The 12,154-nt window shown below is 40.8% G+C and overlaps 1 protein-coding gene across 2 annotated transcripts in view; it reads right to left on the bottom strand.

Annotated features, from left to right (window-relative positions):
- Positions 1-1,617: 1,617 nt before the first annotated feature.
- Positions 1,618-12,154, bottom strand: part of LOC127537404 (carbonyl reductase [NADPH] 1-like) — a 34,349-nt gene continuing 23,812 nt past the window's right edge. The window contains exons 1-7 of one of the 2 annotated variants that reach the window (XM_051959673.1): positions 10,731-10,874; positions 9,090-9,204; positions 8,425-8,594; positions 7,393-7,500; positions 6,092-6,300; positions 5,697-5,750; positions 1,618-2,317 (exon numbers count right to left, since the gene is read on the bottom strand). In XM_051959673.1, the coding sequence (XP_051815633.1) occupies positions 2,144-2,317; positions 5,697-5,750; positions 6,092-6,300; positions 7,393-7,500; positions 8,425-8,594; positions 9,090-9,202 (828 nt within the window). In that variant the 5' untranslated portion in view covers positions 9,203-9,204; positions 10,731-10,874 and the 3' untranslated portion in view covers positions 1,618-2,143. Of the gene's footprint in view, positions 2,318-5,696; positions 5,751-6,091; positions 6,301-7,392; positions 7,501-8,424; positions 8,595-9,089; positions 9,205-10,730; positions 10,875-12,154 lie in introns of those variants that run through there. The other variant, XM_051959674.1, reaches the window with a different exon arrangement.

The following is a 12,154-nucleotide window of genomic DNA, read 5'->3' as shown; positions in this document are numbered from 1 at the left end:
TCTGGACTCCAGGAAGATTAGCTGTCGTCTTGGCGTCAGCTAATGGGGATCCTTTTAAATAAACAAATAAACAAATAAACAACCTCAAAATTTTGCTTTCAACCCTAAAAAATAAAGACATTCGACTTCCACGAAGGTTTTATTGAAATACGTGATGCATGAAGGTGTTAATACTCACAAAAACTAAAAAATATTCGCTCAACTACTCCTGTCAACATCGATATAAAGCCTCAGGAGGCAGAAAGGTGTGCTCTGCTTTCAGAGAAACGTGCTGGACTGAAGGAACAAACGCATTATGGGCGGGTGTCCTTTTACTAATTTAATTTAATATTTTATTTCCTGCAACAGTCTGTGTTTACATGCGCAGTAGTGGATCCTTTCTGGGTTTGTTGCCAGTGAAAGCTGCAGGTTTGATTTCTCACTCTGAAACCAGAGCGTTTATGTGCCAAAGTATTCCTGCATATAAACTCCGACTCAGAGCTTATCTGGGTTTCTGACAGCAGGATGGCCAACAAAGACATGCAGCCACAAGCATCTCCAAATATGCCCAGGAAGCAGTTTGCCAAAATCCATCAAGCGCTCCACATCTGTCATCATCAGTCATTTGTTGCTTCAAGAGACCAGATTTAACGCCACATGAAACTTACCTTATACTGTAATTTCATGTAATAAATAAATAAATAAATAGAATAAGACACATTTTGTGAAATAACAAGAAAGTTCTCTGATATGATTAGACAAATATATCCTGTTTTTCCTTATAATAAAGCGAGAAAGCTTTTTTTGCCCAAGTAACAACACAAATGAATAATTTCCCAAATGCGTAAACTCCAAACGTAAATTTTTTTTTCTCAGAACAGTTTGAGGTGAAAATGAAGTTTCTTACTTGTTGCTGCTGAAGCTGGAAAATAACCACAAAAGTGAAGAAGCCAACAGGAGGCAGAAGGAAGGAGACTGTAGTAGATGAACTTCAGAGGAGAGCCTGAGGGGGTTTCTGCGCAGCAGCAGCACGCTGACTCCAAATAAGAGCTCAGCCGTGAGCACGTAGTTTTTGGGAGGCTCTTGTCTGAAAATCCCACTTTATTCCCCCAATATACGGCTTAAAATGCGTCAAATGTCTCCATATGAATGCTGTGAGTGGATATTTCTGCTCGTATTTCCAGTTTATTTTAGGTTAAAGCCTGAGCTCCACCAAAGCCGTCAGGACACTTTTAATACAATCAACCCACATTACGCACAAGTTATAGATTTCAGTGATTTAACTGTGTTGTGGAGCTGGTTTGGTTAGAAATGTAAACTTTTTTATCAGCTCCATATGTGGACTCTATAAAATAATTCAAAGAGCCTCTGTTCCCACCACTACTTTGACATGAAAAACTTTTTAAAATAAATTCTTGTCACAAATCCAAAATTAAATTAACCATGATTTAATGTTAAAAAGCATGAGTGTGTTTTGGACACTTTTTACAGATACTGTAAATGCATTTTATCAGATTCTATCCATCTTTTTATCACAGGGTTAAAAGCATATGTTCTTTGATTCTCAATGCCTTTGGGTGCACAATTGGCTAAATGTATGAGCTTACCAACAGAAATCTGAGTCACAAACAAAGAACATTTACAAGCTGCATTTATACTTTTATTTAGTGAGTTATCAAAAGTATTTTACGTTGGAGTGCAGTGTGTTTAATTGCATATGTTCTTCCACATTTTAGGGAAGTTCTTCTGACTTAAAGTTCACTTAATGCTCTGACATGAAATCGTAACATCTCAATGTTAAAGCTTCTTACTGTAGTAAAAAATGCATTCTGGTTAAGGCAAAGTTATGTTTTTCCATGTAACATACAAACTGACAACAAATCATCTCATGAAAACAGCAGTTAATTTGATTAATTTTGTTAACCCAGCAGACAGATGCACAAATTAGTAGAATATCCTGAAATAATATTTTGGTTTTAATTCAATCAAGTGCTAAAACCCCAAAAGACAGAAGAAATCTAGTTGAGAATTAGGTCATTGCTTGTTCTGTAGTCATATTGCATAACTTTTTAGGGTTAAAATATACTTTCCATTAAAGTTTTGTGGAAATTAGCTGCTTAAGATGAGACGTAGACAGTTGCACTCCGAATTTTCTTGAATATTTTCACCACGTCTGAACCTCTTTGTCAGAAACAAACTTCCCGTGAGGCTCTGTGGTTCCAGGAGGCAGCAGGGCCAGATACACCGGAGTGATGGCGCCCTCATCTGGTGACTTTGGGGCTTTGTCACCCGCCATATCAGTGCGGACCCACCCTGGACAGCAGGCGTTCAGCAGGATCTGGAAAAAAAGATATTCACAATTAAAAAGTTAGATTGGAAATGAGACTTGATTGGATACATCATCATCATCATCATCATCATCATCATCATCATCATCATCATCGTGTGCCACCTTCATTCCAAAGGTTGGCCACCATAGATCTCCATTTGTGTCGATTCTCCACAGCTCTTTTTGCTTCAGTGTAGGACTCTGTTGCACTCCACATCTTGATGTCATCACTACATTTGCCTCTGTCTTCCTCTTCCTTCGAAGTTAAAGAGTTTTCCAGCACTGCCACACAGAACATGACCTGCATAACCATTTTCCTTTGTATTAGATCACACACAAGGCTCATTTTTGGATAAACTAACACTTCCATGTCTGTCACTCTTTTTGTTCAACTGATTTTCAACATTCTCCTAATGCACCACATTTCAAAGGAAACTCTTCTGGATGTTTTTTGTGAATTGTCCTGCCTTACATCCAAAAGCAAGTACAAAAAACAGCATCTCGACAGTCTCAGTTTCAGTGAAATGTTGATGTTTCTATTAAGATCTGTTGTGTAGGACTAGATGTTGATATCACCTTCTTGCTTACATGAGATACCTAAGACTCCGTGGGATGGTCAAGTGAGTGAGGGCATCCTCTGGGTTATCAAGTGGGTGCCCTCCTTCATCAGTGTTGCGCTGATAGGCCCACAACACCTCCAGACGGTCGTCTTCTTGCCGTTGTACTTCCTGCACCACAAGCTTGTGTCTTTGGGACAGAGTCGCCTTGTTCCAGACTGGAGTGCTGGCCCCAAGGCCAAGACCACCTCTTCCTTGCTACAATGTCCCTATGTCTGAGTGCTGCCTTTGCCTGCTCTGTTGGCACTGATGGGATCCACCTCCCCCCAGTTGCCAACTTTGGGGCAGCTTGAGCTATGATTGGATCACTAGACTACTGTAGCACCATCTCCATTCTTACTTTGACGCACTTGTACTCCGCAGATAAGCTGGAGATGGGCAGATCTAGAATTCCTTTGCCATAGAACCCAATACTGCTGAGGCACCTGGGAATGCCAAGCCATTTCCTTGCGTAGAAGCTAACCAGTCTCTCCAGCTTTTCCACCTCAGACAGTGGTACTTCATACAGGGTTAGTGGCCACATGAGGCGTGGAAGTAGCCCAAACTGCATACACCAGAGCTTCAGCCTGCCAGGAAGCTGGGTTCTATCAGTGATCACTAAGCCAATGGTTTCGTCCTTCTTTAGCTGGTGTACTTGCTCTTTGTCTTTGAGGGAAGCATCAGACTACTGGCCTAGACTTTTCAAAGGTTTCCCTGAGGCAGCTGGAATAGTCTCATTGCCAATGTGAAAGTGATGGTCTGATAGTTTTCCCTTGATGATGGAAATGGACTTGCTTGGCTTTAGCCTCATGCGAACCAGCTCAATGTTCTCTTGCAGCTTGCTCAGCAGTCAACCCGTGCAGGCCTTGGTTGTGGTGAGTATTGTGAGGTCATCTATGTAGGCTTTGACTGGCGGCTGTCTCAGTCCAGGTTCTATTCGCTGTTCACCCAACGAGATGCCTGAATTCTCACCTCCATTGCCATGGTGAAGGCAAGTGGGGAGATGATGCAGCCATCCATGATTCCCACCTTCAGATCTTGCCATGCTGTGGTGTACTGTGCTGTTGTAAAACAGAGCTGAATGTCCTGGAAGTAAGCCTTGACAAGGTTTGCAAGAGCTGCTGGGACCCTGGAAAGGTCAAAGGCTGATCACAAGTGGTTGTGAGGAACTGAACCAAAGGCATTTGGAAAATCCAGGAAGAGCACATGAAGGTCTGATTCCTCCTTCTTGGCAACCTGGATCTGGTGCCAGATGATGCTGGCATGTTACACGCAACCAGAGAAGCCTCAGATGCTCGCTTTCTGGATCGACGTGTCAATCAGCTTGTTTCATTGCCCCATGTCCTGCTAGCCTGTGAGCGACCACGCTAAAGAGGATTTTTCCTTGGACATTAAGAAGGCTGATCTGGCCAATCTCTGAAAAATCCTTTTCCTTCGGAATAAGGATGCCTCGAGCTCTTCGCCTGGCATTTGGTATCTCTTTTTTTCCCCACACAACTCTCATCAGCTTCCAGAGGAATCGTAGAACGTCTGGTGCGTTTTTGTAGAGCCTGTATGGTACCCCGTTGGGACCTGGTGCTGATGTGGCCCTTGCTCTATGCAGTTTTCTCTACATCGATCCACCTGAGTGGGCAGACGTCAAGTTGGTGTACTGATGAATTGAGTGGTGGCATGTCGGGTGGAAGCATCACCTCTTCATGGTATCAGTCGTCAATTGCAAGCCTTTTTCAGGTATTCCTCCAGGGTGACCTTCGACACTAGAGATTTCCACTCTTCTCCTTTGAGAACAGGCTATTCACAAATTTGAAGGGGTCCTTGTAGAAGCGTGATCTTGTTTGCTCCTTCTTCCTGCGCTTCCTCAGAAAGTTTTCTGCTTGTCTCAGTGTTAAAAGTCTCCCCTGGATCTCTCCCTATAGCAGGTTTATGCTGTCATCCTCCTCTGTGGCCTTACGCCATTGTTTCCTCAGCTGTCTCTTTTCCTTGACCAAGCGATCTATTTCTCTCTGTCATCTGGATTTGGTGGGAATTAACGGAGTAGGTTGCTTACTTTTGACCACTCCGAATCTTCCCACTCTACAGTCATATAATAGATACCCCATTCTCTCCAATTTCTTCATGGTGGTGCCTTTGATCCCTTCTAAGATTTTGCAGAGATCAGTGTTGACCTCCTTCCACACTGTCTTGTCGCACGATTTAGGCCACTTGACGAATGGCCTTTGCCCCTGGATCATCTTTTCTGCTGCAGGTCGTACAGGGTTTGGTTCAGGTTGTACTCTTGTGCCTGTATCCTGCTTCTCAGGAACAGGGATGTTGATGTCCTGCAGACTGTGGTGTGTGTCCTGCTTTCTTTGCATTTTGGGAATGGAAACAAAGTCTTTGCATTCCCAACACTTGGTATTAGCTTTTCTAATTCTTCTCTTAAATTCTTCATCCACTTTCCCATCTCCTGTTATTGCTGTTCCAAGCAACTGGTATTCAAGGACTTGCTCTATATTGCTACCTTCTGCACAGATTACAAAATTCTCTGGTGTTGTCTTGCTAACACACATCGTGTTTGGTTTTTTTGGCATTTAACTCCATCCCATAAGCTTTACATGTGGCGCAGAGAGAGTCTATCACTGCCTGCAGTGACTGGATATTGTTGGCAAGCAACGCTGCGTCGTCTGCATATCTGATGTTGGTTATATTGATTACACAATTGGATACAACACCCCCCAAAATGCATTTAACAGTATTTCTACTGCATTTTATCTCTTCAGTCTATTTAAAATTTTAATAAAAATGTGATTTACCCCATCATTTGGTCGCTCCTTGGACAGACGACGAGCCTGAATCATGGACAAAGTCTGCAGAGAAACACACATTTAGAATCACTATTTTTATAAATATGGCATTCGAGAATCATTTGGGACAGAATTTATGAAATCTTCAGGGTCTAGATATCAATACAAATCTATCTTTTCTGACTTTTCCTTTATATTTACAAATTTTAAGACCCTAACATGTAAATGGTAAATGGTCCGTATTTATATAGTGCTTTTACTATACCTGCAAGGTACCCAAAGCGCTTTACATGATGCATCACATTCACCCATTCACACACACATTCACACACTGATGGCGGAAGCTGCTATGCAAGGCGCTAACTACGACCCATCAGGAGCAATTAGGGTGTACTCAGTCGTACTGTCAGGCCGGTTTTCGAAACTCCATACGCTGTTTCTGGCCAGCCGTCGTCCTTGCGTTCTCCTTTCTTGGTCTTGGCAACGAATCTCTGCATCAGTCCCACCAGCTCTTCCTCTGTTATGTCCTCGCTGCGAAACCGCTGCTGCAGAGCCGGACTGCAGTTGTTCAAAGTACGAGCACCGACGAAGCTGGAGACGTTCACAACACGACCTGAAACACAAAATACAGGACGTCTGAAGCTGCTCAACAAACCTCAATAATCATCATCTTAAATGCACAAAAACCAAGAAAGTTGTGATCAGATACAATGGATTCAGAAAGTGCACACATTATAATGTTATAGATTTCATTTTAAAATGTATAAAATGTTTGCTTATCGCTTCACACTGCAGTAAAAATATGTTTTTTGTTTTAAAATCATTCATAAAGGTTAAGTTCTCGTATTACTTTGGCAGCAGGTGGAGCTTTGACTTTTATTGGGTTCTTCTTTAGTGTCTATAAACTTTGTACATCTGGATTAGAGCAGTTTACTACATTTGTTAATTGCCAAAGTTCTGGTTTCTGCTGACATGCTCTGTGGCCTCACTTTGACTTTGGTTGGACCACCCCAGAAGACTTGTCCTGAAGCCACTCCAGACTTTTCTTGTCTGTTTTCTTTGGGTAATTGTTGTATTTAAAGGTAAACTGTTGTTGTTCTTCAAGTATGTTTATAGCATTCACCCTTTTTTCAGTTCTGTAAAGTCTACCCATTTCTGCTAAGATTCCCAATCATAACATGATGATGCCGCCACCATGCTTCACCTTAAGAATTAGCAGGTCATGGAAAGTGAACATTGTTGGCCTGATATAGCACTTGGAGATAAGTTGTATTATATTCAGGCAAGATAAACTTTTTCTTTGTGCTTTCAGAGTCTCCTAAATGCCAGGATGTCTAAAGCTTTGTTATAATAAAGACTGGCGATCGTGTTCAGCAAAGATTTCTTCCACTTCAGCAATGCCGATTCTGCCTGAGAGCCCTAAAATCATTAAAAGGAGTCTGATAAATGAACAACTTTACAGAGACTTTCTTGGACTTTGTATCATGGTTGTCATCCTGATTTGTTGTTTGACAGCACAGGTGTGTTTCTAAATTTACTCCAATCTAGTCGTCGTATCGCAAGGATAATGAAAAGAAACAGGGTGTACTGCATGAGTCTGGATAAGTTCTAAATCCACAGCATTTTATGTGTAGTTTGATAATTTTTTCCAGGACACTGAAGAGGTGACTTGAGCAGACAGCAAACTAAATCTGTGTGTTCATACCTCCAGCTTTGATGAGAGGCAGGAAGTGAGTCAACATGTCTCTGGTGGCGAAGAAGTTTGTCTTCAGGGTCACTTCAGCCTGGACAGCAAACGGAGTCTTATCTGCCGCTGTAAAGAAAGAGTGAACAAGTTGTCATTAATTTATAGTTCCAAATGCGAAGAATATCTGACAGCAGTTCAGTAATGAACGCTAGGCTTTTGTTAAGAAAAGAAAAGCACTCAGGGCTGCACAATATTCGTTTCAGCATCGATATGATGTGACGTGTGGATGCCCAACTGTAAAAAGTGTAATGTTGATAAGAGAAGTCTGTCTATTGGAACACAATTAACTGGGATTTAAGGCTTCTTCGATACAATTTAAAAAACTCTATTCATAAGATTTTGTTAACATACAAGCTTCACATGAGCACAGCAAAATAAGCCAAGAACTGGAGACAAACAGAAATGCAGCATCACTTGAATGGAAATACTTCATTATGTTCAACAAAAAAGGTCTTTATTTGGAAATTACATTGTTGCCACTGTCATCTTTTATTTTAAATTATTTTTGATTTTCCATGCAGATGCCCTCCTTATAAAACAACCTTAATTGTTCTAGAATGATCAATTATTTCCTAATAGAGCTATTCAAGTCATCAGGTGCAAATTTGAGTACTTCTCTCATATTAATGCATCGGGGGGGTTCAATAATTTGCAGCACCAGTGCACGTATATTCTCCAGCTCATGTATTTATTAAATTCCGGGATTAGATAACACTCAAGCACATTTAGATATAAATAAAAATAGTGCAACCCCACTAAATAATACAATAAATAGTGGTAATGATGGGTCAAATTATGCTAATGTGTGTTTTAAATGTTAATAGCAGCATAAGACTGCAGCATTTAAGCTGCATATCTAAGCTGTAGTAGTTTAGTCTTTCTGCCACAAGAATTTCCTTTGAGATTAGTAAAGTTCTGTTTTATATTAAGCATCGGTGTTTTCGGCTTCAGTGCAGTTTCATATTCATCAGTGTCGCGTTATATTCTCACCTTTGAATGCGATCGCAGCGTTATTGATGAGGATGTCGACTCCTCCGTATTTCTCTTTGAAGAAAGCTGCTGCAGCTGTGATGCTGCTCAGATCATTGATGTCCAGCTGATGAAACTTTGGACTGAGTCCCTCAGAGGACAAAGACTTCACGGCTTCCTCACCACGACCACTAAGACAGGAGGAAAAACTCTTATTTACTGTCATTTTATCGTCATAAGACACAGATGTGCAATGTTTTTCTGTTAGTACTGCTTTGCTCTTTGATTTCAAAGGTCCTAAAAACACATTTTCAGCTACTTTTAGTGATTTATTATCAGCCAAAGTAGGAGATTCTGATGTTCTGTACTTTTATCTGAGCTCTTCAAACAGGTTTCAAACTGGAAGGAGGCAAAAAGTCATGATGAATCGATTAAATCTAATTACCTAACAGCTTCACATTCTTGATGAAGCGGATCAGCAGAGTCGTTTTTTTAAAGCTAAGCTCTTAACTGGAAAAACTTGTCTGGAATATTACATTTAACCATAAAATTGATATAGGTTTGGTATTGGTTTTCAAGGGTATGTGTTACATAAAATAGCACAAAATGTGAAAGAAGTGCAGAAAGATGAACTCATGCACACTGTGACATGTTCCTGTGCTGGTGTGACCAGGTGAGCGACCTACACGTCTCTGGATGTGAGGTAAACGTCACCCTGGAACTGCTTGCAGAGCGCTCGGACGATGGCCAATCCGATGCCCTTGTTGCTTCCTGTTACTACGGCAACCTTCACTGACATGTCTGCCAAAAGAGTAAGAAAGGTGTGAGGTCAAATATTAAACACTCAGACTGATCCTTGCTCCACCTTAAACACACAAACCAGCCTTAAGACTTATGACACAGTGACTTTATCGTTTCTGTGAAAGTAAACTCATTAGACCTTAACCCTACAGATATGTAGGGTTAAGGTTAAGGTTTGGCTGAGTCATGATGACAATTTCAGGGAGAGAAATTCAAATATATTTGTCTAATAATACAGAAAATCATAAACAAAGCATCTAAAAATCATAAAAATGACAATTTTGTGACAAAAAACACTAAAAAAAATGCACTAAATCGCTTGGAATTATAATCAAAACACAAGATGTGCAAGGATTTGTACTTTAAAACGACAATTTAATCATTAAAAAACAATAAACTACTATGTTTTTGCAGGACAGTTTTGCAAACTTTTTCATAAATTAACCTTTAATTTAAACTGCCTGCTTTATTATGCATGTAGCTTTAATGTGTGAATTTAACAATAATGAACTACTACAGGGTGTCCCAAAAGTTTTGAAACAAATGAAAAGTCTATAATCCAAATAATATAATGTTATTTCAATAAATCAGTACCACAGATATATTCAGAAGAGTAACAGATTAGTGTAAAACAAACATATTTCGACATGTTCATGTTTGTTTATCTTCTGGAATGTATCTTTATTCATGCTTATGAAGGTTCCCCAAACTGGCCAGTAAATGTTGCCTCAGTACTTTTGGATGTTTAAAAAAATTAAAACTGTCAGATACTTTACCATCAAGAGTTTTGAAATCTGACACTGATGGCCTGCATTTTGAAGTTATGCTCCAGCATACCTGGACCTTATGGTTCTATTCATTCTCGTCCGAGTTATTGCACTCGGCAAATACTATGCTTTTAAGTTATTTTATTATGCTATAACAAAAATGGGTAAAATAAGAGTGAATTCATGCACCCCCAACTCAAATAGACACTGCAGTTAAACTTTGTTTCCAAACTTTTGGGTCACCCTGTATGTAGCTTTAATGTGTGAATTTAACAATAAAAACAAAACAAAACTACTATGTACTTTCAACACTGACTTTGACTGCTGGCTTTGGAGGAATTTTTCAGGTTTGTGTTGCAATTTTTATGTTACATTAACCTTAATTATAACAAATAAATGTGATTTCAGTAGCTAAACTATCGGGTTCATTATGCATTTCGCTTTAATGTGTAAACTCAATAATAAAAACAATTTAAAAAATACAATTACTACGTATTTTCAACACTGTTCTGACCTTTAAATGCTGGTTTTGCAGTTTAGTTTTGTAACTACGGTGTTAAACTTAGACAGAGCAGATAAATGATAATACAAAGCTATAAACTGTCTGCTTTATGTTGCATTTCGCTTTAACGTGTTAACTGTCGCCTCCTGCTGTTTTTTTACGTTACATAATGCTGATGTTCAGTTTTCAATATCTGCCATCTGCAAACGAAGCAGCTGAAAAATAAAAAAAAGCGAAAAAGAAAAGATGTGTCTTACTTGAAGCTGCTGTGAAGAAGCTGAAGAGGGAATAAATGAGCTTCAGTAGAACATCAACCGATATATGAAGGACTGAAGAACAACCAGAGGAAAAGGGGAGAAAGCGGGGCGGAGTTATGCACAAGATCAGCGCGCATACCTAGTCTGGGAATACCCAGACTGCCTGTGCACTCATTGTCATTTCGTTTACTAGGCAGTCTGGCGACCTGGGGTTGAATTTGTCCCTGAGTCAGGGATCCAATCACAGGACGGGGAGGGACAGTTAGACGATGACGCACACTAAGCGACTACGCGCAATGCATGATGGGTTGTTTGAGAAGAAGCGTTACCTTTGTTGTCGTGTTTCCGAAGGAACAAGCTAGTGGACTCGGTGGGTTTGGGCAGGTCTTTTTCAAAGTCCTCGGTGTCTTGGACGGGGTGGGTTCACGTTGTCTTTTCGATACGCTGCTTAACCGGACGTTCTCTTCCCATTGCCTGAATAAAGGAAAGTCTTTTTCAAGCCGACCGAGTGTGGAGGTGCAGCGCTGGCAGCATCTGTTTGACTGCTCCGGCTCCGGGGTGACTATCAGGTCCATCATCGCTAACCTATCTGATATGGTCGGCGTTGTTTTTGACACAAACATATCTGTGGAGTGTGCATAAACACGGGGTCCACTTTCCCTCATGTTTACTTTACATAAACGGCAAGAATCGTCCGGCGACATGGCGAAAGAAGCAAACACATGAGCAAACACAGCAATGATTCTTTTTCGTGGTGCTGCCGTCGCTCTGCATTTACGTCAGCGGCTAGCAGTGACACGATTGGCTGTGAGCTTCAACTGCCCCAGACTGACTGACATATGCAGCGCCCAATCAACGGCTGTGGAAAATTTTAAACTGCTCCACCCCTACAAGAAAATGAATAGCAGGTACCCAGCCTGTATCTCACTTGAGATTCAGGCTGGTGGTAGCCAGCCTACGCGCATACCCGGAAAAACAAGCTGAACACCACGTGGTCAGAGGGCTTATCATGGAGCTGCGGTGGAAGATAGCACAGAATAGATGATTTTATTGTCTGTTCCAAGTAAAAATAGAAATACGTGTTTTATCACGGCTGTAAGACAAAATTTGAAAACCACACTCAAACGTTGAAAGCACCCTCACACATTAAAACACAATACAACAAATAAAAACAAGTAAAGCACATAAAATAACTAAAAACACAGTGCGGTCTAGTTTGTGTTATTAAGAGAAGCTGTTGCAGTGGGGATGAAAGATTTTTTGTAGATGTTTTTCCTGGTCAGAGGGGTTCTGTAGTGTCTGCCTGATGGCAGCAGCATGAAGGAGTGGTGGAGGGAATGTGAGGGGTTTTAAGTGATGAGGGTGGCTTTCCTCATCTCTGAGCGTCCATACAGTTCACACAGGGTTGGCTGGGCTGTTTGAGT

Source organism: Acanthochromis polyacanthus, chromosome 15, assembly GCF_021347895.1.
Source record: "Acanthochromis polyacanthus isolate Apoly-LR-REF ecotype Palm Island chromosome 15, KAUST_Apoly_ChrSc, whole genome shotgun sequence".
NCBI classification, from domain to species: domain Eukaryota; kingdom Metazoa; phylum Chordata; class Actinopteri; family Pomacentridae; genus Acanthochromis; species Acanthochromis polyacanthus.
Note: the sequence above shows the minus strand (reverse complement) of the source record. Positions and strands in the feature narration are given on the sequence as shown.